The sequence below is a fragment of the Halichoerus grypus genome, chromosome 13, assembly GCF_964656455.1.
Source record: "Halichoerus grypus chromosome 13, mHalGry1.hap1.1, whole genome shotgun sequence".
Classification (NCBI taxonomy): Eukaryota; Metazoa; Chordata; class Mammalia; order Carnivora; family Phocidae; genus Halichoerus; species Halichoerus grypus.
Window position 1 is genome coordinate 65,050,137 of NC_135724.1, and position 25,510 is coordinate 65,075,646.

The following is a 25,510-nucleotide window of genomic DNA, read 5'->3' on the forward strand; positions in this document are numbered from 1 at the left end:
GTAGTGAACTGGAATTAGGGGTATTATCTAATTTCAAAAAAAAATACTTCCTAGCTCTTCTTCCAAAAGAGGGAGAAGTAACAGCACCCCATTTTGCAAGAGCACACCTTGACCATTTCCCCTCAAAGGAACCAGTACTCAGGGGATTGGCTGACTCCATGGACGGGACAAGTGGAGGTGAGGCCATTTCAGACAGTGCGCTGTGTAAGGCCTAGCCCTGAACAACCAAGGTTATGAAATGGGTTTACCAAGATGTGAAATTACAAGATAAGCTGGAACATCTTTCTGTACCAGAAAGTAATGAAGTACTCGAAGAATAACAGAGTGATGTCAAAATGGCACAAGTCCTACGAAATAAGGTTTTTTCCCTGACCTCTATTATAAAACTGAAAATGCTTTCCTATAAAGAGCACCAAAAATTTCTGTGTGAGTGCACCATCACTTCTGGTTATTCAATTTGATCTGGTGACTAAATCATGCAACTATGGAAATGTGGTTAAGTATGAAGTGCCTGACCACCTACACTACTCTGCCATCCAAATCCCTGCCCAGACTCTGATGCAGGAATTAGAAAATCCCAATTACAAGACAGCAGAGCTTAAAGGAACCTTGGAAATGATCCTGCCCAATCCATTCGTTTTATAGATGAGTAATCTGAGCCTGACGAGTCAAATGACTTGCACAAAATGACAGAGCTAAGAACAGACTCCAAGGCTCCTGACCCTTGTCATGCGCACTGGTGTGGTTTTGTTCTCCTGTCCGCCATTCCCGTGTGCAGGGACCAGTGGGGTTAGGGAAAGGGACTGCGGAGGTGCTATCACAGCAATCTACCCATTATAATACTGCTTCTGGAGAAATGGGGGAAATGTACTCCTTGATTTAGCAGTTGGAAACTGCCAATATGGCAACCAAGAAATTTTCATTTGACAACTGTTGAGTCCTTCTTTAAAGGTTACCACCTTTCCGGAGCCAAACCTAAGGAATCCCTCTAAAACCTAGAATCCTAGGACTTCACTTTTACAAGTCGAGTAAACTAAGCCGATGGTAGGCCTAACCAAGGTTTCAGATTATTAAATGCAGTGCATTAGTTCTTTCAATAAGACTAACAACTTTACTGATTTATTGTTAATTAAAAGGTTAGATTAACTATCTGACAATGCAAAATAAAAGGAAGTATTTGGAATGATATTTAAACATTAAGTTTCAAAATACTCCAATATTATTAACATACTTATACATTAGGAAGAAGGATGATTTGCACAGCAAGCCAAAACTTCAGCTCGGTGTTTCCCAAAAAGAATGGGCATTTTAATAATGCTGGAAGAATCAAGGCTGTGTTTTTTAGGCCCTTCTTTTTAACTCATTCTGAAATATCCGATCTGCTCTTAAGATTTACTAGACAAGTTCCCTCATGTCCTAGGAAATACAAAAACGAGTCTTCCTATAAACTGATATAAAATGGCTTTAAGGGATGCCTGGGTGCCTCAGTCGGTTAAGTGTCTGGCTTTGGCTCGGGTCATGATCCCTGGGTCCTGGGATTGGGTCCGCATCAGGCTCCTTGCTCAGCAGGGAGCCTGTTTCTCCCTCTCCCTCTGCCCGCCACTCCCTCTGCTTGTGCTCTCTCTTTCTCTGACAAATAAATAAATAAAATCTTAAAAAATGAAAAAATAAAATAAAATGGCTTTAAAAAATGAACTATTCCTGGGTGCCTGGGTGGCTCAGTCATTAAGCGTCTGCCTTCGGCTCAGGTCATGATCCCAGGGTCCTGGGATCGAGCCCCGCATCGGGCTCCCTGCTCCGCAGGAAGCCTGCTTCTCCTTCTCCCACTCCCCCTGCTTGTGTTCCCTCTCTCGCGCTCTCTCTCTCTCTGTCAAATAAATAAATAAAATCTTTAAAATAAATAAATAAATAAATAAATAATGAACTATTCCTAATGTAAAATGTCATAAAGAACACCTCAACTAAGATAACGAAGACATTTTAAATCCTAAATGCTGATAATCAGACACTTTCATTCAAAAGTCTGCTCATTGTTACCAGAGAGACCATTTCAGTGAACACGTCTTGGTAGACCCACTCATAACCTTGGCTGTTCAGGGTTAGGCCTCACACCGCACACTCTCTGAAATGGCCTCAGCCCAGTGGAATCACAAAATCTGACGGACCACACAACTATGGTGGAAATTAAGGCACAGTTTCAGAAAAAATTTAAGGTGCTCATGTAGATGTATAATACTTTTAAATTACGGTGGTAGAAACCTCAGCATACAGCTGAACTGTCTGTCACATAGTCACATTATCAATATGATTCAAATTAGCTGAATAAGCAGAAGGCAAACATGCCTGCCAGAAAGACACAGAACCCCTATAATCTTTACAATAAATAAACAGCTCTCAGATTTATTCTCCAAATTTCTCCCATGTGAGCAAACTACGGGCAATGATTGGGTCCATCTGATCCTGTGAAAGTATGTTATTTTTTCATGAGCTGAGCATTCAGTAGATACACCCTGTCCTCCTGGAAGTTTGCCTCTGCCCCTCTCATTCATTCAATAAATATTTGCTGAACACCTACTAAATACTAAAATACTGATGATACAGCAGCAAACAAGCTACACATAGTCCTTGCTCCCGAGGGCTTATATCTTAGTGAACACAGACCCAAAGAAGCAATCAAATAAAATTAATTACAACTGGTAATAAATGCTATTAAGGACAGAAAAGGGAGAGAGAAAATAACAGAAATGATCCAATTTAGAATAGTAAGGCATGACTCCTTGAGAAGATGACATTTAAATAGAGACTGTGAAGTTGGGTAGCAGCTACCTGCAGGGCTGAGGGAAGAACCTGTCCCAGAACCAGGAGGCAGCCTGTGGTAAGGCTCTGGAAGTGTTTGGTAGGTGGGTAGCATAAAATGCATTTGGAAAGACAGGCAGGGGCAGATCACACAGGCCTTTCAGGACAGTGTAAGAAGTTTAGTTAGGTTTGATGTTAAGTACAATGGGAAGCTACTGGACGTTAACATTAAGCAAGGGCATGAGCTGATTCAAGGTGGGTTTCCAGGTTGGTCCTGCTCTGTGGAGAGGGTCAAGATGAAAACATGGAGGGTGGACAGCCCCACTGTCCTGGATAGCAACAGGGGGGTGGGGGCGGGGCAGCAAACATGGAGGACAGCCAGCCCAGGTGGTGGCAGTGACCAGGAAGAAAAGTAGAAAATTAAGATATAATTCAGAAGCAGAATTAACAGGTAATGGATTGGACTGGGGGTAGAGCAGGGTGAGAAGGAAAGAATGATACCCTGAACAAGTGCCATGTTTTCAGGAACATTATTCTCAAAGACTTAATCAAAACCGATTAACATCAAGCATACGTTTAAGAACTCTAATACTCTGGGGGCACCCAGCTGGCTCAGTTGGAAGAGCGTGTGACTCTTGATCTCAGGGTCGTGAGTTTGAGCCCCATGTTGGGGGTAGAGATTACTTAAATAAATAAAGATAAATTAAAAAAAAAAAAGAGCTCTAATAGTCTTTAAGAGACAAGTATATATTAGGTACACTTTCTGGACAGCTTTTATATGAATACTAGAGAAAAAGAGTACAGTTTTAAACAGGCCAAAATTTAGCAATAAAATAATCCCTGCAGCCTAATCACACCTGGGTTTCTTAAACACTGTGGCCACTGAGGGCTCAGAATCCATGACCAGATGTTTCAGTGTGAAAAGTTAGGACACTGAAACTGCGCAGTCTTTAGCTTACACCCATCTCCCCCAACAAAATCATTTTTGCCAAGTTATATTTTTAACGAAAAAAAATGTTATACATTTGACACAAGAAACAGCCATATAAGGGACACTTCTACTTTGGTTGTTAAATGATCAAATCATTATCCTCTATGCCATAGCATTTCACTAGTAAAGCTGCTCAAAGATTAACAGAAATTTAGGATTTAGACATGGGAGAAAATTGGTATACTTGCTAACCAAACAAAGACTGTGTGTTCATCAAGTTCCTCTTCCTGGCCTGCCTGTCAGGAAGAATGGAATACAATTTAATGTTCCACTGCCACAATGGCCCTGTGCTAATGTATTTTCTTCTTCACAACAGTTGATGTTTAAGCAAGAATTTAAGTAAGCCTTTCGCATAGCTGCCCTGGGAAGGCAGTGAAGCAGAAGAGCAAGAGCAAGCCTTTAGACTTGTGCAGTCCTGGATTCGAATCTCACTTCCATACTTAACTGTGTGATGTGACTTTAAAGTAAAATCCTTCCCAGAGTTTCCCACTTTCTCATCTACAAGAAAAGGGAATAATATCTACCTCATGAGGCTTATGTGAAAATTAGATGAAAAACAAAATGTTTTGAAGGGCTCTGCATGATGCCTCCTGCAGGGAGGGGCTCAGCAAATCGTAGCTAAGCTTACCACTATTAACCCTGTGGAAAGACAAGAGATATAGATAAACTAAAATAGAGTCCTAAGGAAAACTGGCATAGCAAAATATGTTTACTAGGATTACAACCATATAAAAGGGATACCAATTTTGAAATGAAAAAGCAGCTACATCATATGAAAAATCATAAAATTCCACTCATTTTTACACTTCATTAAGATCTTTAAAAGCCACTACCTTTTACTTTATACCTCTCTGCAGACGTTCCTCACACATACCTTCCCCCCAACTCCTTATCTGATGGTGCCCAGGATGATGACACTCATTGGTCAAACAGATGGAGCTCAGCAATGGCTCAGGCTGGGGTGGTGAAGTGAAGTTTCATCAGTTATTACTCAAAACTGAAAATAAGAAAGCTTGAAATGGCAATCTCTATAATCAACTCATAAACAAAAAGACTATAAAGTCTGCAGAACCTGTGAATACTTTACATGGCAAAGTGATTTTGTAGCTGTGATTAAGTTAAGGCTCTAGAGATGGGGAGATTATGCTAGATTATCCAGGCGGAACCAATGTAACCACAAGGAGCTTTATGAGAGACAGGAGAGTCCAAGGAGCTGTTATGATGGATGCAAAGACTGGAGCCATGTGAATGCAAGAAGGGGGACACAAGGCAAGGAATGTGGACAGTCTCTAGAAGCTGGAAGAGGAAAGGACCAGATTCTCCCCTGCAGCATCCAGAAGGAATACAGCCCTGCAAATAGCTTGATTTTAGCCCACAAGACCCATTTTCAGACTTCTAACCACCAGAACTTTAAGGTAATAATTTTGTGTTGTTTTAACCACGACATTAATAGTGATCTGGTACAGGGTATGAATACACAGACCATGAAAAGGTCAAAGCAATATGACATGCTCTCATCATCCCAAACACAACCCCAGGCTACCCTGTGTACAGTCTAATCCCATGCAGAATGTCCCAGAGTAAGAACTACCCCCCCTCCCGGCACAAGGCAATAAAACACAGTGATTAAGAACAAGGGTTCCAGGCCAGACTCCTGGGGCTTGAATCCCAGGTAGGTTACTGGCTAAATTTAAGGCCTCTACACATCAGTCTTCCATATGTAAGGCAGAGGCTAAGAAGAGTACCTGTCTTGGGGCGCCTGGATAGCTCAGTTGGTTAAGCGTCTGCCTTTGGCTCAGGTCATGATACCAGGGTCCTGGGATTGAGTCTGAAGTTGTTGGGCTCCCTGATCAGTGGGGAGCCTGCTCTGCCTTCTCCTTCTGCCCCTCCCCACCATGCTCTCTCTCAAATAAATAATCTTTATGGGGTGCCTGGGTGGTTCAGTCGGTGAAGCGTCTGCCTTCGACTCAGGTCTTAATCCCAGGGTCCTGGGATGGAGCCCCGCGTGGGGCTCTCTGCTCAGTGGGGAGCCTGCTTCTTCCTCTGCCTGCCGCTCCCCCCTGCTTGTGCTCTCTCTCTCTCTGTCAAATAAATAAAATCTTTAAAAATAAATAAATATATATATATATATATATACACACACACATATATATATAATGTTTAAAAAAGAAGAGTACCTATCTCATAGAATTGTTGTGAGGATCAAAAGAAATAATCCAAGAAAACTGCTCAACTCACTGCCTGTCACTGAGTATAAGCACTTAATATTAGCTCTATTACCATTTAAGTCTTTGAGCCTTCTCTCCAAGGAGAAAATAAGCCAAAAGACCCTTATCTCCCAAACCCAAAAAGCTGTAAGTCAACAGATCACTTGGCCCCTTAGATACCTATATAATTTAACAAGCCCTCACCCATGCCCTGGCCTGTAGGTGCAAAGCCCGCCACCCAATCTCTGTAAGTTCTAGGGGTCTCCTGTGTCTGCACGCAGTGTCAACCTGAAGAGAACGCAGCTGACCCTTCCTACATTTGTTAAACTTTCCTGAAGCTATGAGACTCACAGGGAGGCATTCCAGCCCTCACCCTTCCCTGTTCTCCCTGCATCCCCTCACCATCTCCCTCCTGCCTGTCTCCTCAGGGTAGCTTAGTGGTCGCCTTTTACTGCCAGCGCACACCCTTGAGGGTCTTATCTTACCTCCCAAGTGCTCCCTCCAAAACTGACAGCACTCTAAGAATGATTCTGGTTATTATAATTTTTCATCTCCCTACCTTGAACATCTCTTGCTGAAAACTTCATTTCTATTTTTACAAGACACCAACATTAAGGGAAATGCTATGAGCAGTGGAACTATTCCAAACACCTCTGCCAGAAATGTATTAAGGACAAAAGGCATCCATCCAAACTACCCTGACCATTTCTAGAAATAACATCCCATTCAAACCAAACCCCACAATGCTCTTTTAAACTCTAAGAAAATTGTTAATGAAATATCTCATTAATACTTATAGTTAATCAATACTTGCTCTATATAGATCAAACATATTGTAACCCTGGTATAAAACCTTCATTTTTACAGCTGAGGAGGCTCAAGCTCTAGAGAATAAATGACTCACTGAAGGTCAAAGAACTGTGACCAGTTACCCAGGCTGCTGACCCACCCAACTGTCCTACATTCTCTCCTAGCTCAGTAAGGGAAAGACTAGGAAGCAATGGATGCCCAAAAGTGAAGCACAGGGTCAGCACTAGTGGGGAAAGTTTGGGAATTTTAAAAACAAACTTTCTTTTTTAAAAATTTTATTTATTTATTTGAGAGAGAGTGAGAGAGGGACCATGAGCTGGGGGGGGGGGGCGGGCAGAGGGAAAGGGAGAAGAGCCCAAGGCGGGACTCGATCCCAGGACCCTGGGATTGTGACATGAGTCGAAGGCAGATGCTTAGCCAACTGAGCCACCTAGGTGTCCCTAAAAACAAACTTTCTAAGTACCACTTTGGTTTACTTGTCCACCGCTCATGACTAATAAATGTGGGTAAAGAAAAAAAATATGCTGTCTATGTGAGCTTAATGCCGTCTTAATAGAACAAAGAATCCCTGACTAATCAATATGAACAATACATTTAATCACATTTTGTAGGATCTGGACCATAATCTTATTATTTTAAAGAACTGTAGAGGCATAAAGACATCACATTTTTTTGAAGAGCTGGTGAAAAGTGGATTAAAATTTTTGGGGGGTGGGGGAGTGCAGAGGGAGAGGGAGAGAATCCCAAGCAGGCTCCAAGCCCAGCAGCTCAGAGCCTGATGCAGGGGATCGATCTCACAAACTTGAGATCATGACCTGAGCCAAAATCAAGACTCGGACTCTTAACCAACTGAGCCACCCAGGTGTCCCAAAAAACATGGCTTCTTATTGCCAGTCACTTTCCTCGGGACTAAAGTCTAGCCCTTGGACCTCCTATCAGTGGCTAAAACCAACTACCAGACTTCCCCAGCAGAGACCACTTACTGGCTCTTATCTGCAGCTACTGTCTGCCCTTTCTGGCTCTGCTTGCTCATCAGATGAGTGGATTCCTTGGGGCCTGGCTGCTGTACCAAACACCCCTGATTTCCAGCCCTCCATGAGGGTAGGCCTCACCACCGTCATGGCCACCCCCAATCTTGGAGAAGTTTGGCCCAGACCCCAAACCCTTCCAACTTATTCCATGGTACTAGAGTGGCCAATTTGTAACTGATCTTGTTGTGAAATGAAAGTTTTAAAAATATGTTTTCTTGGGGTGCCCAGCTGGCTCCGTCAAAGAAGCATGTGACTCTTGATCTTGGGGTTGTGAGTTTGAGCCCCACATGGGGTTCATATAAAACATATAAAAAATATGTTTTCTTAATTATTAGTATTATTTTTTTCTTCCTATTCAGCAACCTCAATTAACCAAACTTTATATCATCTCACAGAACAAATATCATTAAATACCAAGTATTTTCCACTAAAAAATAATTTCAGCATAACTATTTTCAATAAAACTCAAGTATTACTTTTGCCTATTTTATGTAATATGGCAACACTCAAAACTTGTATAGCAAAAAGGTTTCATCTCTTGTGCCAATTCAAACTAAATGACAGTGACAGTCTAGAATGCTATCCTCAAAAGAGCTGTGAGGGCAAGTATGGGGTGGGAGGCACCCATGGCCATTTAGCCATGGGAACAGAAGGGAGTGACAATGCAGAAGCCACATTCCTGACACTCCTGTGTTAGAGGACGGGATGATGGAAGTTGTGGTTCTTTTTGTAAACAGTGTGGACTTGCAATAAAATTTTTCCCTAGTGATATTAATTCAAACACTAATTGCTTAAATTTCATGAGACCTCAAAAATACACTGAGATCACACAGCACTCTACCACTTTATTCAAGAATAAGGAGAACTTGGAGGGGAACTTCCCCAATCCAAATCCTAAAAAGAGGTCTAGTAGCAAGTGCCAATTCTAAACAGTTTTGTATTTCCCAGCAAATGAATTCTGGTTTTCATGTATTTCATAAGCGTCACTGTGTTATTCTCCTTAGAATCTCCTCTCCCACTCTGGCATCTGATCATGAAGGAGACCATCCTAGCCAACAGAACCCTTCCAGCAAGGTATCTCAGGTACTTCTATCTCTGAACACAAGTGCCTTTAGTTATAGCACCGTAACTGCCACCCATATTCACTTACCCCAGTATGTTACAATAACAAGCGTCAGAGCTGAGAATTAAAACCATACCTTCTGCTGCCTACTCTTATATCTTATATCTGTGTTACCATGTGACGTTCAACAGGTGATCTGCAACCTTCTGGAAGAGCAAAGGAACTTGGTAGGAATAAATATGACTCCACTGGAAAAATATTTTTTCCAGGCCAATTTAATTTCTAACCAGTATAAGTCATCATCTTCCCACCCTATGCTGCCTCTCCTGCCTTCCCAGCAGCCAGGCACCCAGGTGGGAAGTCTGAGAGCCTTCCAAGAGTCCTTCCTCTTTCTCACCCCCACACCAAAACCTAAAGGGCCATGTCCTGTACTATTTCCTAGATCATTCTCAACCTGACTCTTTCTCCCCATTTCTACTGCCCTCATTCAGACCTCCAACATCTCCTATCTGAGGAGCCATAATACTCCCAACTGGTTAGGCAACTTAAAGGCTACTAAGATCTAACGATAGTATGAAATGCCTACTGGTATCTCTGCCCTTGTTTTTACCCAATTCAATCCACCTTCTCCAAAACTCCCATAGTCATCTTTCCCAAAAGAGAAATCTGTTTGTAAGCATTTTCCTGCTTAAAAGCTTATACGGCTCTCCATTGCCTATACAGGCTATAAATACAAACTCAACAGTACGGCACAAAAATGTCCTTCATAACCTGGTCCCAGTCAACATACGTTTCTAGCCTGTCTCATTCTCCACCGCGCCCCCGCACATCCTATGCTCCAGGCACAGTGGACGCCCACTGCAAAGAAGACAAACAGGTTCAACCTCACGTGCCAACTCCACAAATCATTGGTAGTGGCTGCCTGAAGCACAGCTGAGAACTCTAAAGCTGCTTATAAATTTAGCAGCAAAAATGCAATGACTGATCAAACAGTGTCTGCTTTTGGTATGGGGAAGTGGGCGTCAGCACAAATGCCATTCTACGATCCACGTACTACTGTTCTTGGAATAGTTTTCCACATTTCTGCTTCTGCCTAAGTGTCCTCCTTCTATCCCACTGCTCATCCTTCAAAGCCTCTCCAGAAAATCGGTCTCTTTTGCGAAACCTGCCCTATATCATACCAGCAGTCAGTCGCCCTCACCCTTGGGCTCACACAGTTTTCTGTACATGTCTCTATTACTTTAGAATTACTGCAACTATACTGTAAGTGTTAGCTTATGTACCTGTGATCTTCTTGAAGGTATGGGTGCACTTTTTCTTTGTGTCTTCAAATCTAGTACAGTGCACTTTGAAGGCACTCATGTGCTGGTGGAATGAATAAATGAAATGGTGTAATGGGAGATTCCTCTAATACAGTATTATCACTAAAATCCAAGAAGAAACGGCCAAGCCCAGAACCGACAACCCGTGGTGACTGTTAGTGCGGCATTCTACCACTACTCATCAGCTATGTCTATATACATCTTTATCTCTCAAGAATACAAGGTATTAAAGAGTATACTAGATATAAATTTGGCCTTCAGTTAGACTAGGCCATGAAGAAAATGGGAAGTATGAGGGAAAAAGACAACAGACCCAAATTTTTAAAAATGCATTAGCATAAGTAGCACAAAAAGATCTGAGTTAGTTTTCAGAAATAAATATGGACCCACAAATCCCACTATTATTAGGGATATAGACTTTCCATATATACGACACTAGTCAAATCCTTATTAAATTTATACCAATGTCCCAGATTGGTTTTAATGTTTTAAAGTTTGTGAGGTGCATAAGGGAAATGCAAATCAAAACTACAATGAGGTAGTCCCACCTCACACCTGTCAGAATGGCTAAAATCAAGAACACAAGAAACAACAGGTGTTGGCGAGGATGTGGAGAAAAAGAAACAATTGTGCACTGTTGGTGAGAATGCAAACTGGTACAGCCACTGTGGAAAACAGTGTGGAGGTTCCTCAAAAAGTTAAAAATGGAACTACCCTATCACCTGTAAATCACACTACTGGTATTTACCCCAAAAATACAAAAAATTAATTCAAAGGGATACACACCACTATGTTTACAGCAGCATTATCTACAATAGCCAAGATATGGAAGCAGTTCTGTGTCCATCAATTGATGAATGGATAAAAAAAAAGTGGTGTGTGTGTGTATTTATATATATATATATATATATATATATAATATATAAAAATATATAATATATATATTATGGAATATCACTGAGCCATGAAAAAGAATGAAATCTTGCCATTTGGAATGACATGGATGGAGCTAGAGAGTATAATGCTATGCAAAATAACTCAGTCAGAGAAAGACAAATATCATATGATTTCACTCATATGTGGAATTTAAGAAACAAATGAGCAAAGAGGAAAAAAAGAGAGAGACACAAATCCAAAAACAAACTTAATTATAGAGAACAAATGGATGGTTACCAGAGGGGAGATGGGTGGGGAAATAAGTTAAATAGGTGATGGGGATTGAGGAGTGCACTTGTCCTGATGAGCGCCAGGTAATATATGGAAATGCTGAATCACTATTTGTACACCTGAAACTAATGTAACACTGTATGTTAACTAGAATTAAACAAAAACTTTTAAAAAATTTAAATTAAAAAAGAAAATAAAGTTTGTGAGGTGCAATCATTATGGAAAACTTTTGGCAGTACCTACTAATACTGAAAATACCCATACACTATGAACTAGCAATTCCACTTTCTGGTATATACTCAACACAAATGCTACATTTGTTCACCAAAAACATGCTTACTAATGTTCACAACAGCATTATCCATAATTCCCAATACCTGAATACCCAAATGTAAGATCCAAAAAATCAAACATCCATGGATAAATACAAGGGAATATGATACTAAAATGTGAATGAACAAACTACAACTATATGCAACAATATGGATCAATCTCACAAAGTTCAGAGAAAAAAAGTTAAGACATTAGGTAGTATAATACTACTTGATTCTATATACCTAAGTTCAAATATAGGCAAAACTTATGGTGTTAGAAGTCATGATAGGGGTGCCTGGGTGGCTCAGTCATTAAGCGTCTGCCTTCAGCTCAGGTCATGATCCCAGGGTCCTGGGATCGAGCCCCGCATCGGGCTCCCTGCTCTGCGGGAAGCCTGCTTCTCCCTCTCCTACTCCCCCTGCTTGTGCTCCCTGTCTCGCTGTGTCTCTCTGTCAAATAAATAAATAAAATCTTAAAAAAAAAAAAGTCATGATAGTGGTGACTTGGTGGTGACTTAGTGGTGGTTGGTGACTGAAAGTGTTCACAAACAGGCCTGCTGGGATGCTAATAACATTCTGTTCCTTGATCTGTATTCTGGTTACATGAGTGTATTCACATTGTGAAAATTCATCATTTATGCACTTTTCTATGAGTTACATCTTAATTAAAATTTGCTGTTAAAAGGAAAACAAAATCGGGGCACCTGGGTGGCTCAGTCGATTAGGTGTCTAACTCTTGATTTCACCTCAGGTCATGATCTCAGGGTCAGGAGATGGAGCCCCACATCGGGCTCTGTGCTGGGCGTGGAGCCTGCTTAAGATTCTCTCTCCCTCTCCCTCTGTCCCTCGTCCCCACCTCTCTCGCCCTCTACAAATTAATTAATTAATTAGGTGCATGCCCATTTAAGGTTATAATATCTTCATGGTGGTTTTATCCTTTTATCAATGTGGCTATAGTTGACATGTATAGGGTTACACCAGCTTTCCTTTTTTTTTTTTGACTGAATGAATTTAGCCATTTTTTTTACTGAATTCTGGGTGAATTTAACAGTGGCAGGCCTGCACTAAAATAAATACTAAAGGAGTTCTTCAGGCAGGAGGAAAATGGATCCCAAAAGAAAGTAACGCAGAAAGAAACACAGAGCATGGAAAGGGCAAATATGTGGAAAATCTAAATGAATATTAAATTGTACAAAAATATTGTCTTATATTTAAAATCTATGATAAACTAAAATACACATCAACAATCATACAACAACAGAAGGAGATACAAGAAGTTAGAATGTTCTATGATCTTTGCATTGTCTGGAGAGTAATACAGTAAGTAATTTATATAGACTTTAATAAAAATTCAACAATGCATGTTGTAAAGTAACTACTAAAAGAATAGTAAAGGAATGTACAGTAAGCCAGCTAATGAAGGAGAAAATTTTAGCAATTAAAAAAATTCTTAACGAAAAAGAAGGTAAGGGAGAGAAAATGAATACAGACCTGGTGGGACAAATAGAAAGCAGATAGTAAGATGGTATATTTTCAAACCCAAGTAATTATATTAAATGTAAACAGAATAAGGAATCCAATTTAAAATTAATGATCATTATATTACATAAACAACAAATCCAAACTATATCCTGCTTGTAAAAGACACACCTTAAATGTAAGAATGCTAAAAACTTGAAAGTAAAATTATGGGAAGGAATATACCATGCAAAGATTAATCAAACAAATCTGGTGTTTTTAAAAAAAAAAAAAAAAAAAAAAAAAGGAAAGCTGGTGTAACCATATACATGTCAACTATAGCCACATTGATAAAAGGGTAAAACCACCATGAAGATATTATAACCTTAAATGGGTATGCACCTAACAATATAGCCTCCATATATAAGTAAAAATTGACAGAATAATGCATGAATCAAAGAAGAAATAACAAAGAAAATCAGAAAGATATTTGAATCCAATGATAATAAAAATGTGATGTATCAAAACTTCTATTCATCAAAACATACCATTAACATGAAAAGGAAAGCTAGAGTTGGGAGAAGATATCTATAACATATATAACTGGCAAATGGCTTGTATGAGAATATATAAAAATCGTAACATATAATAATAAGAAAAGACAAAAAATATAAATTGATTAGAGGTTACCAGGGCCTGGGGGAAATTGAGAATGGGCAGTTACTGCTTAATGGGTACAGAGTTTCTGTTTGTGTGATGAAAAATTTTGGAAATAGTGGTGATGGTCGTACAACACTGTGAATGTAATCAATGCCTTTAATTAAATGGTTAAAATGATAACATTTATGTTTTACAAGAAAAAAATACTACTGAGGGTTGCTGGAGGGGAGGGGGTAGGGGGAGGGGGTGGCTGGGTGATGGACATTGGGGAGGGTATGTGTTGTGGTGAGCGCTGTGTGTTAAGACTGATGAATTACAGACCTGTACCCCTGAAACAAATAATATATTATATGTTATTAAAAAAAGAAAGAAAGAAAAAAAATACTAGACAAATAGTCAAAAGACCTGAACAGGAATTTCACAAAAGAGATATCATCATGGCCAATAAAACTATGAAAAGGCATTCAACATGATTAGCCATCAGATAAATGCAACTCAAAGCCATTATGAAACATGTACCATAACATACCTGCCAAAATAGGTAAACTTTTCTTTTTTTAAATTACATTCCCAAATAGTACAGTGGATGTGGTACAACAGACACATTGCTAATAAGAAAGGTAACCTGAAAAACCACTTTGGAAAACTACTTGGCAATATCTACTGAAACTTAAGAGACACATGGGCAACAACCCAGCAATTTTACTAGATATATACCTACCAGAAGTGCATACATATATTCAAGAGAGTTTATAGTGGTATTATTTAAAATAATAGCTAAAACTCCAAACATTTCATATGACCATCCACAGCAGGCTGGGTAAACGAATTTTGGTATTTTCATACAATTGAATACCATATAGCAATGAAAACAAATTAATGCTAGATGCAATAACAAGTAGTTTATCTCACAAACATAATTTTGAACAAAAGAAGGCAGACACAACAAACACATATTATAAGATTCTATACATACAAAGTTTACAAACAAGCAAGCCCAATCCGTGGTGATAAAAACTAAGACAATGATTATATATGTGGAAGACTTGTAGGCTACTTGTAATGCTCCTTTGTCCTCAATCAGGTTGGTGTTTACATGGTTGTATCATTAATGATTTGTGCACTTTCCTGTATGTATGCTGAACTTCCAAAAAAAGGAAAAACTTGTGAAAAAACCGGGGAAGTCCAAGAAATAAGTTTTGAGAAGGAAATGTCAAAAGAAATTATTTTTTTTAGACGAAAAGTGGCCAAAGATTGAATTAATACAACATACCCCCCAAAAATGTTTAAGAGATCCTACCAACATTTCATTACCAGGCTATCATCACTAAAACAAAAAAACCTATTGAACTCTCATGCAACTAGATGAAATGTGCTTAAACAAAAAAATACTATTGGACTCCTACACAACTAGTTGAAATTTGCTTAAATTGCTTAAAAATTTGATAGGACATTTTCTTAATGTATTTTCTTTGTATGATGAGGGCAATACCAGCAGCAAAACAGAACAGGGTGTCATGGAATGTCTATCCTTCATACATTTGAAAATCAATAGAATGCCGGTGAGATATTGACCTGAGAAGGGCAAAGGCTGAACCAGATAAGCCCAATAAATTCAATGAATGAATAAACAAATCTTACCTGTTCTACCACTCAGAAGTAACTACACAGAAGTTAGAATTAGGGAAAATATTACTAGCTTTCTCAATTAATTTGCATGGCTTTATATAAATCAGTATTTTTCTGGTCCCTAAAGTATTCATGATCCCATGCAACAGTCTGAAATACTTAGCCAAAACCAAAAACCATTTGCCCAGTGATAGTTTTCATCTCTTTTGTTTGCTTGGTTAAGACATTTTATGAGCATATCACAAGAGTGTATTTTATCCACGTGCTGTACTGCAGAGCAGTAATGAGGATGTATGTTTACAAAATGGGGAACTATTTCAAATGTGGTTGATCGCCAACATTCTGCATGGTTCCGCTGCAGCTTTAAGGACAGACACCACTAGCCCAGAGTATCCATAAGACTTATAAGAGGAAGGCCAATGATCACAGGATTTGTCCAAACCAGTTCTTGACCATCCACATACCTCAGTCAATCCATACTTGACTCTAGGCCACATTTCACTGACCTCCCCTCATCTCCAGTATATCCAAATTGATACCCCAATATTGGCTGCTCTGGCTTCTGTTCCCAGGTACCTCTCCCTTCTGATAAACAGTGGGTACAGACTGCTCTCTCTTAACCTCTCTATTCAACTTGGCTCTAAGGTATTCATTACATAACTGCTGAAAGGATGAGCAAATACACAGACAGTGGTAGGCATGCCAATATAAGCAAGATACCAAAAAGAGATACTTCATAAATCTAACAAAGTTTGAACATCAAAAATAAGTAAACCTTTTATTATTTCAACTCTTCTTCCATATTAAAAACAAAACAACCCCAGTATCAACAAGCATAACCAGTGCTGAGCTCCTTAGGGATATGTCTGATTGTAGGACGGGGATGAAAAATACACGTCGTAAGCCTTAAAACATCTTGTAGTGCCAGAAAGTGAAGATGTGCTCAAAAACACAAAAGGATGGCTGCATGTCAAAGGCACACAGGAGATGACTGGTTGGCTCAGTTGGTTAAGCGGTTATGTGGCTGCCTTCAGCTCGGGTCATCCCAGGACCCTGGGATGGAGACCTGCATCAGGCTCCCTGCTTCTCCCCCAGCTTGTGTTCTCTCTCATTCTCTCTCTCTCTCAAATAAATAAAATCTTAAAAAACGGAAAAAAAAAAAAAAAAAAAAGGAGGGACAGAGGAGCCAACCTGAAGGAGCTCCCACTGGCCACAGTTGGAACAATCTGACTAAAAACATAACATGGTAATGAATAACAAAGTATAAAATATACATGATGCCAGAATGATGTAAATAAATAAGTAAATGGGGGAGAAGGGACAAATCTTCCTTACAGAAGAATTCCAAATAATATTACGCAGTAATATAAAATTATATTAAAATTAAGTAATATAAAATTAAATAGTAATAATAATAGTCATTCATCCCCCTGGAGGAGGCCCCCTTCTCCAACGCAGGCTGGGCTTAGTGACTCCTTTCCAAAGAACAGAGTATAGAAAAAGGTAAAAACAGTTAACTCTTTAGGCAGAGAAACCTGGCAAACAAAGGTGCACATCACCAGTGGTGCTGTGTGGATATAATGTGCCCCAATCCTATGTGATGAGAGGAGCCTTCCCCTCAGTGGTAATTCCTTGCCCAAACACATAACCCCAGTCTAGTCAAGAAAATGTCAGGCAAACCTAAATGGAAGGACAGTCTACAAAACCCCTGACCAGTACCCCTCAAGACTGTCAAGTCGGGGGAAACAAGGAAAGTGTAAGAAATCACAACAGACCAGAAGAGACTAAGGAGACATGAGGACTAAATGCGATATGGTATTCTGGATGGGATTCTAAAACAGGAAAAGGCCATTAATAGAAAAATGAAGTCCAGAGTTAATAGTAGTCCAGAGTTAATAGTTCCAAATGAAGTCTGGAGTTAATAGTAATGCGCCAATGCTGGCTTCTTAGTTTTGACAAAGACGCCACACTAGTATAAGATGTTAACATTAGGAGAACTGGGTGGAGTACACAGGAATTTCTGTGCTAACTTCGCAACTTTTCTGTAAATCTAAAATTATCTCGAAATAAAAAGTTAATCCAAAAACCCACTATATTTGGCAATATTTTCCTCATAATTTTAAACAAATATCTGGAAGAGAATAGTTTATTTTTTCTACTTAGCCAACAGGAGGCAAATGAAAAACATAATATGGCTCTGATGACAGTATTATGAAAGTGGGATGGGAACTGTTGCCATTTTACAGAATTTATGATGCAGGAAAGTGATTCTGACCTTACAAATAAAATAGGCAGAGCGTGACTCATCATCTCGTACCAACATATAGTCCTTGGTAGATCAATGATTGTTTTCTTCAAAAGCTGAGTCAAAATTCTTGGTGAGGCTACACTGTGGGCTTCCCAACAAAGTCCCAACTTACTTACATACCCATATCTGTATATGACTAAACTCCCCTGTTTTCCTTTGCATAGGGCAGAAAAACAGATATAAACCACAAAGCATTATTTCAAAATTTTTCCCAAAAACGTCTGTGGCTACTCCCACACAACCCAACACAACTAGAAGTAGGCTGAAGGGTGAACTGGAGTCAACAGTGACACCAATCTTACTGATTATGGCTAAAATATCTTAATTTTGCAAATGACCATCTGCACATATTGTGCGCAGGGGCCTATAAGAGACCTATGTAAATGAGTGGGCTCAGAGTTGAAGCTTCATTAGCTGCATGGTAAACTTATCGATGTGTTTATGTTTTATTTTCTCTTCTTCGATGACTAGAACTATTTATCTTTACATTACTCATGGAAACTTGAACACTGCTTGCACATGGTAGGAACTCAATGCATTTTCTTTTTTAAGATTGTATTTATTTATTTGAGAGGGAGAGGAAGAGAGCACAAACTGAGGGAAGGGGCAGAGGGAGAGGAGAAGCAGACTCCCTACTGAGCAGGGAGTCCAATGCAGGGCTTGATCCCAGGACCCCAAGATCATGACCTGAGCCAAAGGCAGACGTTCAACTGACTGAGCCACCCAGGCGTCCCTGCATGTTTTTAAAATTGAATTAGCCCAACATATTGGGAGATATTGTACAAATGGAATAATTCTTACCTATTACTATACCTGATGAGACATCTCACCAACCGCTAATACCATCATTCACCCCCAAACTCTACCCTGGACACATACACATAAATCTCAAATATTCCTTTCATTTAATGATCAGGATGTTAACACTCAAGAATTATACCAAGAATGAACAAGAACTCATGTTTTAAAACATGTTTTCGCTATTTCAACCTTCTCCACAAGTATTTGTTCTCTCTTTAAAATCAAATAGATATTATTTCAAGACCATTTTTCCCACCATATTAGCATGAAACTTACTGAGAAGCTTGACTGATCATGTCCTCTTTTCAAATCCCAAACAAAGCCCAATGTTCCCTATACCAAGGGATGCCTTTATTAGTATGTACCCAGGCTTTCATTGTTCCTCCCAGGAAAACCTATTACCAATCTAAGATTATTTTAAATCAAGATGCAGTCATAATTTTTAAAATGTTCTTTATACATCTAACATTAAAGATACATCAAAGATTTTGAAATCAAAATCTGAAATGTTATTTTTGTCAGATGGGTATTAAGGCCTAAGAGGCTGTTGAGACCATACAATGGTTCTAAGCTCTAATACTATTGTTATTAATAATTCTCTGTGGCATCCCAGGAAAAAAAAGTTCTAATCTTGCGAAGGTCTGGAATATAACCTAAATTCCATCAGTGACTACTTCCTAAATAACGTGTATAATAAAATGAGTTCCAAATGCCAGTTAGGCATTCTGGTGACAAAGAGCAGGCCGTATATGCAGAGTCTGAGTGTCTTTAACTTGTTAATTAAATGTGTGAAAGCAAAAACTGCATCAACCTGCATATAAGAAACTTTTATCAAACAGTAAGGTTTACTATGTGTACATAAACATTAGGGAAAATAAAAATGTTGTCAAACACCTAGGAAGAATCATAAGCCCTCTTGATTCTAAGCAATATTTCCTTCTGTCATCACAGAAATACTTCATAAAATATGCTGCTTAAGACCCTATTTCATAATTTAATCATTTTTACTCTTAAGATATACTCGAAATAACTAATTTTTTCCTTTTTCTTTATCTCCTTCAATCCTATATCACACTGCTTTCATGGCGATGTTAGTATATGGCACTAGATTATATCAGAATGCTAAACAAAATTGCTTGTTCTTCATTGTCTTCTTCCCATTTTGGTCTCATTTCCACGCCTCCCACACCTTTCATCATTTCCCTATTTCTCTTATAGGTATGTCTAATTTAATTCAAAGTGAATATGAACGTTCTGGATGTAGGAACACTGTTAAAAGTAAACAAGAACTAAAATCAATTACTACTACGTTTACCCCCAAAACAAGTCAAGAAAGCATGTGAGGGGTTATTTCTTCCTATGGGACTAAGGGAAGTGATACCACTTGTTCATTCAACTCAAGAGCAGAGGGAAGAGTGGCCAGCGCAAAGATTCACTCACTCGAGGATTACAGCCAGGATCCAATTCTCCACACTGAACACAATCCTGTGTACCACCCATCATCCGCTAGGCCTGTGGTTCTCAACAGGGGATGACTTTGCCCAGAGAAAACTTGGCCATGTCCAGGGACTTTTTTGATTGTCATGACTTGAGGGAGGGGATGGGTAGTTACTGGCATCCAGTGGGATGCTGCTGAACGTCCTACACAGGCATAGGCCAACACCATACTGAATTATTCAGCCAAAAATGAGAATGAGAAACCCTGACCCAAACCTTTGTGTTCCAATTTTTAATAAAAATGCAGAACAGCAGGACCACAGGCACCATGGTGGTGCAAAAGGACACAGAATTAGGGGAGAAAGGAAACTAAAAATTACTGAATTTCTGCTACATAACAAGCCTTACTTTAGTCACTTTACATGCATCGTCTCCCTTAAACCCTCTCGCGTGAAAAAGTGATCTATTCTCATTTTACAGATGAGAAGGCCAGACTCAGGGTGATTGTATATGCAGAGCTTAAGTGTCTCTAATTCATTAATTAAGGGAGGTTAAGGAACTTATTTAAGGTCACTCAGCTAGGAAGGGGAGGAATAAGGACCCAAATTCAAACCAAATCTGTTTATAAGCCTAGAGGTTAAAAGACCTGGATTTGATTCAAAGTCACCATTATGAATTTAAGCAAGTCCCTTAACTTCCCTAAACCTCCATTTGGAAATAAATCAATGGATAAACTGTGTGAAAATATAAATAGGATTGTATGTTGTTGCCAATCAACATACAGTCCTATTAAACATCCTACAGTGAAAAAGTACTTCTTAGAATTGAGGCGTCATGATTACCATTTTTCCTGAAAAATAGAATTTATACATGTGCACAGTACTAAATTACTCAGCATTTTTAAGAATCAAGATTAAGTGTTCGGAAGACACTGCCTTCTGTAGCCATGCAACTACTCTTAAATCCTAGGAGGAAATAAACTAACGTAAGCAACATTTTAGTATGAACTTCCTCAAGATTTTTAATCGATCAAGCCTAAAGTGCTCGAGACTATCAACAACTTTGGTTGGGCTCTCTCAACAACTGGTAGCCGAGATCATGAGCCAAACTAAGGAAGAAGAGGATGGATTATAAATTCATTACCGCTACTGCAGGGAAACTACTATTCTCTCCAAAAAGACAGAGTATTACATTGAGGTCAAGATAGTATCACTCACACTAATGATACAAAATAATAATAACAATAATAATTGATTTCAAAATGAGATTCTGATTTTTTTTTTTGACTCTCATCAGAATACATGAGTCTTTGACAAACTACTAGTAGGTCCATAAATATAACTTAAACCACATTCTTCTGGGATAAAGTTCAGAAGAAAGAATGTAAACTCCTGTTTGTTTCTTCCAGAGGTCAACAAACATTACCAATGCTGCTTCTAAAGAGGGTTGCACACAACCATTTTTCCCCTTGAAATGCCAGATTCCAAGGCATGGTTTTGCCATATTTTATAATAAATGTATCTTGGCATATCATGTTAATATGTTGTAAGTAAATTATAATACCAAGTATTTCCCACTAACATTGTCCAAGTTTAAAAACAATAAACACATCGGGGCGCCTGGGTGGCTCAGTCGTTAAGCATCTGCCTTCAGCTCAGGTCATGATCCCAGGGTCCTGGGATCGAGCCCCTCATGGGCAGGAAGCCTGCTTCTCCCTCTCCCACTCCCCCTGCTTGTGTTCCCTCTCTTGCTGTGTCTCTCTCTGTCAAAATAAATAAATAAATAAATAAATACAATAAATACAATAAACACATCAAATAAACTAAAAACGATTTGAAATAAAATAATTTCAAGAGAATTATGAAGAACAGATTTAAGTAAATGAAAGTTCTAAAATGTGTTTACTCGAAACACACACACATTTTAATGTTCTGGGGGAAGTGAAACAATTGATAACTAAAATCTTGAATGTTTTTTATTTTAACCAATTTAGATAAGGATTTGCATTAAATGTCATTTTACTGACTAATGAATTACATCTTTCACCTTAAGCATTTTGACACTTCCATCAACTTTCTAAAAGTGAGGGCGGATTATTTCTCTATGTTTTTAATATACTTGCCTCTCAAAAGACTGAATTATAAAAACTGATAGGAGAAACCTATTATCAATCCCCTCATCATCATCACTAAATCTCTGAGTAAGCCCTAGCTACATAATAACGTGTAGGTGATAATCTTGAAGAATTTACGTTAGACAATAACCAAACTGAAATCCATTTTATCTGGTTTATCTGACATCCTGTCAACTTTTGACTTGACAAGCCTGTTTTTCCATCACAACAAATTTTAACACGCAGGTAAATAGTAGTTATTTTATAACTTTCAGAAGCTAGAAATCATTATTTCGTCTCCTCCTGTTTCTCCCAATTCTCCTCGGGGCTTTTTATATTTCCAAACCGAAGGAATTTGTTGCCAAATTTTTAAAAATACTATTAGCTGACTACTCATTCTGAAAGGTATAATTTTCCTGACAGCAGAATTAACTATCCTTGACGAGATCTCACGTGAACCTTTCATAGCACCTACCACATCCCAAGTAAATAGCCCTGGCACGTAAGTATGTATACATAGCTTATCATGAAAAGGACCCAACCCACTCCATTTCCCAAACAAGACGCGGGCAGCTCTCCTATGACAGTCTGTACAATTACCAGCACCTTGGGCAGGTCCGCGGCCCTACTGCGGGGCGCAGGCCTGCCGGGACGCTCCCTTCACAATCCCCCTTTGTGCCGCTGCCGGCCCCCCACCCCCTGCTCCGACCTCCGTGGGGCCCCGCTAGACCACAGCGCCAGCACCACCACCTCCCCCCCGCCCCCCGCCCTCCCCAGGCCCGGCTCCTCCCGGGTCTCCCTTGGGAGGTGGGCGTTCGCGGGGCGGAAGGGCAGGGCCCAGGGACTGCGAGGGGAAAGGGGAGCCGCGTTGGGGGGGTCCTCCTGTCGGAGGTGGGGGTCGCGCGGCGGGAGGGCAGGGCCCAGGAATGCGAGGGAGAAAAAGGGGCCGCAGGGGGTCCTCCTGTGGGAGGTGGAGGTCGCGGGGCGGAAGGGCCCGGCCCGGGGCTGCGAGTGAAAGGGGGCCGCGGCGAGGGTTCTCCGAGGGGGCGCAGGTCGGCGGCCTCACCCGCAGCTGGGTGCGGCTCTCCCGCGTCGTCGGGCGCCAGTGTGACGGCGCCGTCCCTCCAGACGCGGATCTGCGCGGCTGAGCGCACGCGGCGACGGGGCTGGCGGTGGCCAGCGGCCGCGGCGCGCAGGGACCCGCAGCACTGGTAGCACACGGCCCACGCCTGCTCCTCGTTGATGGGCTGGTTGTAGAGCCGCAGGATCTCCTCCAGGCTCAGCGCGTCCGGGGCGCCGCCAGACGCCCCGGGGCCCGGAGGCCCCTCGCCGCCCGCTGGCTCCGCTCGGGGCTCCCCGCCGCCTGCCGGGCCCGCCGGCTGAGCCATCCCGCGGCTCGGCGCAGCGCTCCGCCGCCGCGCCGTGTGCCGGCGTATTTTCAGCTCCCGAGCATCGTCTCGGCGCGCCACCGCCTCCTCATCCCCGGAACCGCCCCGCCCAACCTGGCCGCGCGCGCCGCCGAGGGGGACCAAGTGGGGGACTGGGCGAGGGCCCGGCGGCCGTGGGCGAATGAAGAGCGGCGAGGACGCCGCGGCAGCCCTGACCAGGCCGCCCGCTGCCGCCAGCCCGTAGCGACGCGATGGCGTCCGCCGGCCCCGCCCCGCGCCCGCGCCAGCCGCGCGCTCAGTGCCGGGGCTGCGGAGCCGCCCCGCCAGGGGTCCGCACGACCGGGAGCTCGGGCGTGCGCTTCGCCGCCAAGCTGACCGCGCCGACCGCAGCCATCCCCCGCCAAGCTGGGAGGCCACTGGCCCTGGATGCCCCTGGAATTGGCTCGCTGGGAGTCTTATTAGGAGCTCGAACCCAGCCTGGAGCAAATTCCTAATAAATGTCTGTGAAACCGCTCCTGCTCCCGCCCACCATCGGACAGCCCTCTGGGCGCGGGTCCTGCGTCTCGTTCAAGCCTCCACACGGTTTCTCCTGACCCGCCGACTTCGTACTACGCCCGGCCTCGCCCCTACACCATCCCCCGGATCCTCCCTGCTCTTTTTGGGGTAGCTATCGCCATCAATATACCATATAATTTACTTAAACGTATTATTTATTGAATGGGCCCTCCCATCTTCATTGTAAGCCCCGTGAGGACAGGGACATTTTTCTATGGGTTTTGCGCACTGACTTCTCCCAAGCGCGTAGACCAGGGCCTGGGATACAAACATGTTGTAAATAATTTGTAGATATTAGTTTCAGCGTCCTTCCGGATTCATTTTGTAACGTTTGTACAACTCCTCACTAAGAACGTCTCCAGTGATCACACTCATCATAGTTCTGTTAACCCAGTAAGTTCAGACGATGTGGAATTAATATCTCAGTGGCAACACTGAACTGAGGGCAATAAGCCATAGAATAAAAGAAAGAAATCACTCCCCAGAGCCTCGCTGACTTCATTAAATTATACAGTATAATTCTTAGATAAAATAATCACTCATTGGTAAATGAGTTTAATTGGTAACTTTCCACTCTGAGGCTAGTCCTGTCTAAGAACCTGACAGAGCTGAAAGTATCCACCAAGTAAGAAATTTATAACTATCAATTAAACTTGTAAGGCAGTTCCGTGTGTATTATTAGATCTCACACTCAACAATTGCATCTTGCAGTAAAAATTACAAGGGTCTATTATAAATGCTTAAGATATCACAGTAAATACAGCAGTAGTGGGGGAGAAGAGAGAAAAGCAAAAGGATGTTTTTAAAAAGAGGAATTGAAAGGGGAGAAAAAAGCTTCTCCCTAGTCATCTTATTATAATTTCACTACAAGAGATACAAAAAAACCCCTTAAGTAACATCAATTATAGGTTCATAATCCCATTGTAAAAATGCACTATGTGTGCCAAACCCTTGAGAAGAAAGGTCTAATTCCTTATATGATATAGATAGAATGGATTGATATAGATATATAGATACATAAAACCTCTTAAAGAAAAACTGGGAAAAAATACCCAAAATTTGGTATCTTAAAAGTTTAGATTCTGTGTGGATTTTGAAAATACATAGGGCTTTAAAACAGTTTGAACAATGCAGAAAAACAGCTAAATGTCTACTCTTATGGACAACACCACCATCTCCTGGCCTTATGGGATATTGCTGTTCCATTGCACTTTGACAGCTACAACAAAAATCTATTACATTTTATCCTTTACTCCCCCTACAAAACACAAGTTAAATTAATTAATCAACTAATGAATCAATGAGCCAGTCCCTTGCTACTCCTGGTACAGGGCAATAAATAAATCTCCAAGTAAAGATAACAGTGAAGGGAAGAAGGAAGGGAGTGGAGGTGAAGAAAAAGAAAAATCAAATTTTACCTGAAAAAAAATTGTTTTTAAAAGATTTTATTTATTTGACAG

At 40.8% G+C, this 25,510-nt stretch overlaps 1 protein-coding gene across 3 annotated transcripts in view; it reads right to left on the reverse strand.

Moving 5' to 3' along the window:
* SPIRE1 (spire type actin nucleation factor 1) overlaps positions 1-23,753 on the reverse strand; it is a 208,903-nt gene extending 185,150 nt beyond the window's left edge. Inside the window, exon 1 of one of the 3 annotated variants that reach the window (XM_036121718.2) lies at positions 23,174-23,753. In XM_036121718.2, the coding sequence (XP_035977611.1) occupies positions 23,174-23,495 (322 nt within the window). In that variant the 5' untranslated portion in view covers positions 23,496-23,753. The remainder of the gene's footprint in view (positions 1-23,173) is intronic. The other 2 variants (XM_036121720.2, XM_036121721.2) reach the window with 2 other exon arrangements.
* Between the last annotated feature and the right edge of the window lie 1,757 nt (positions 23,754-25,510).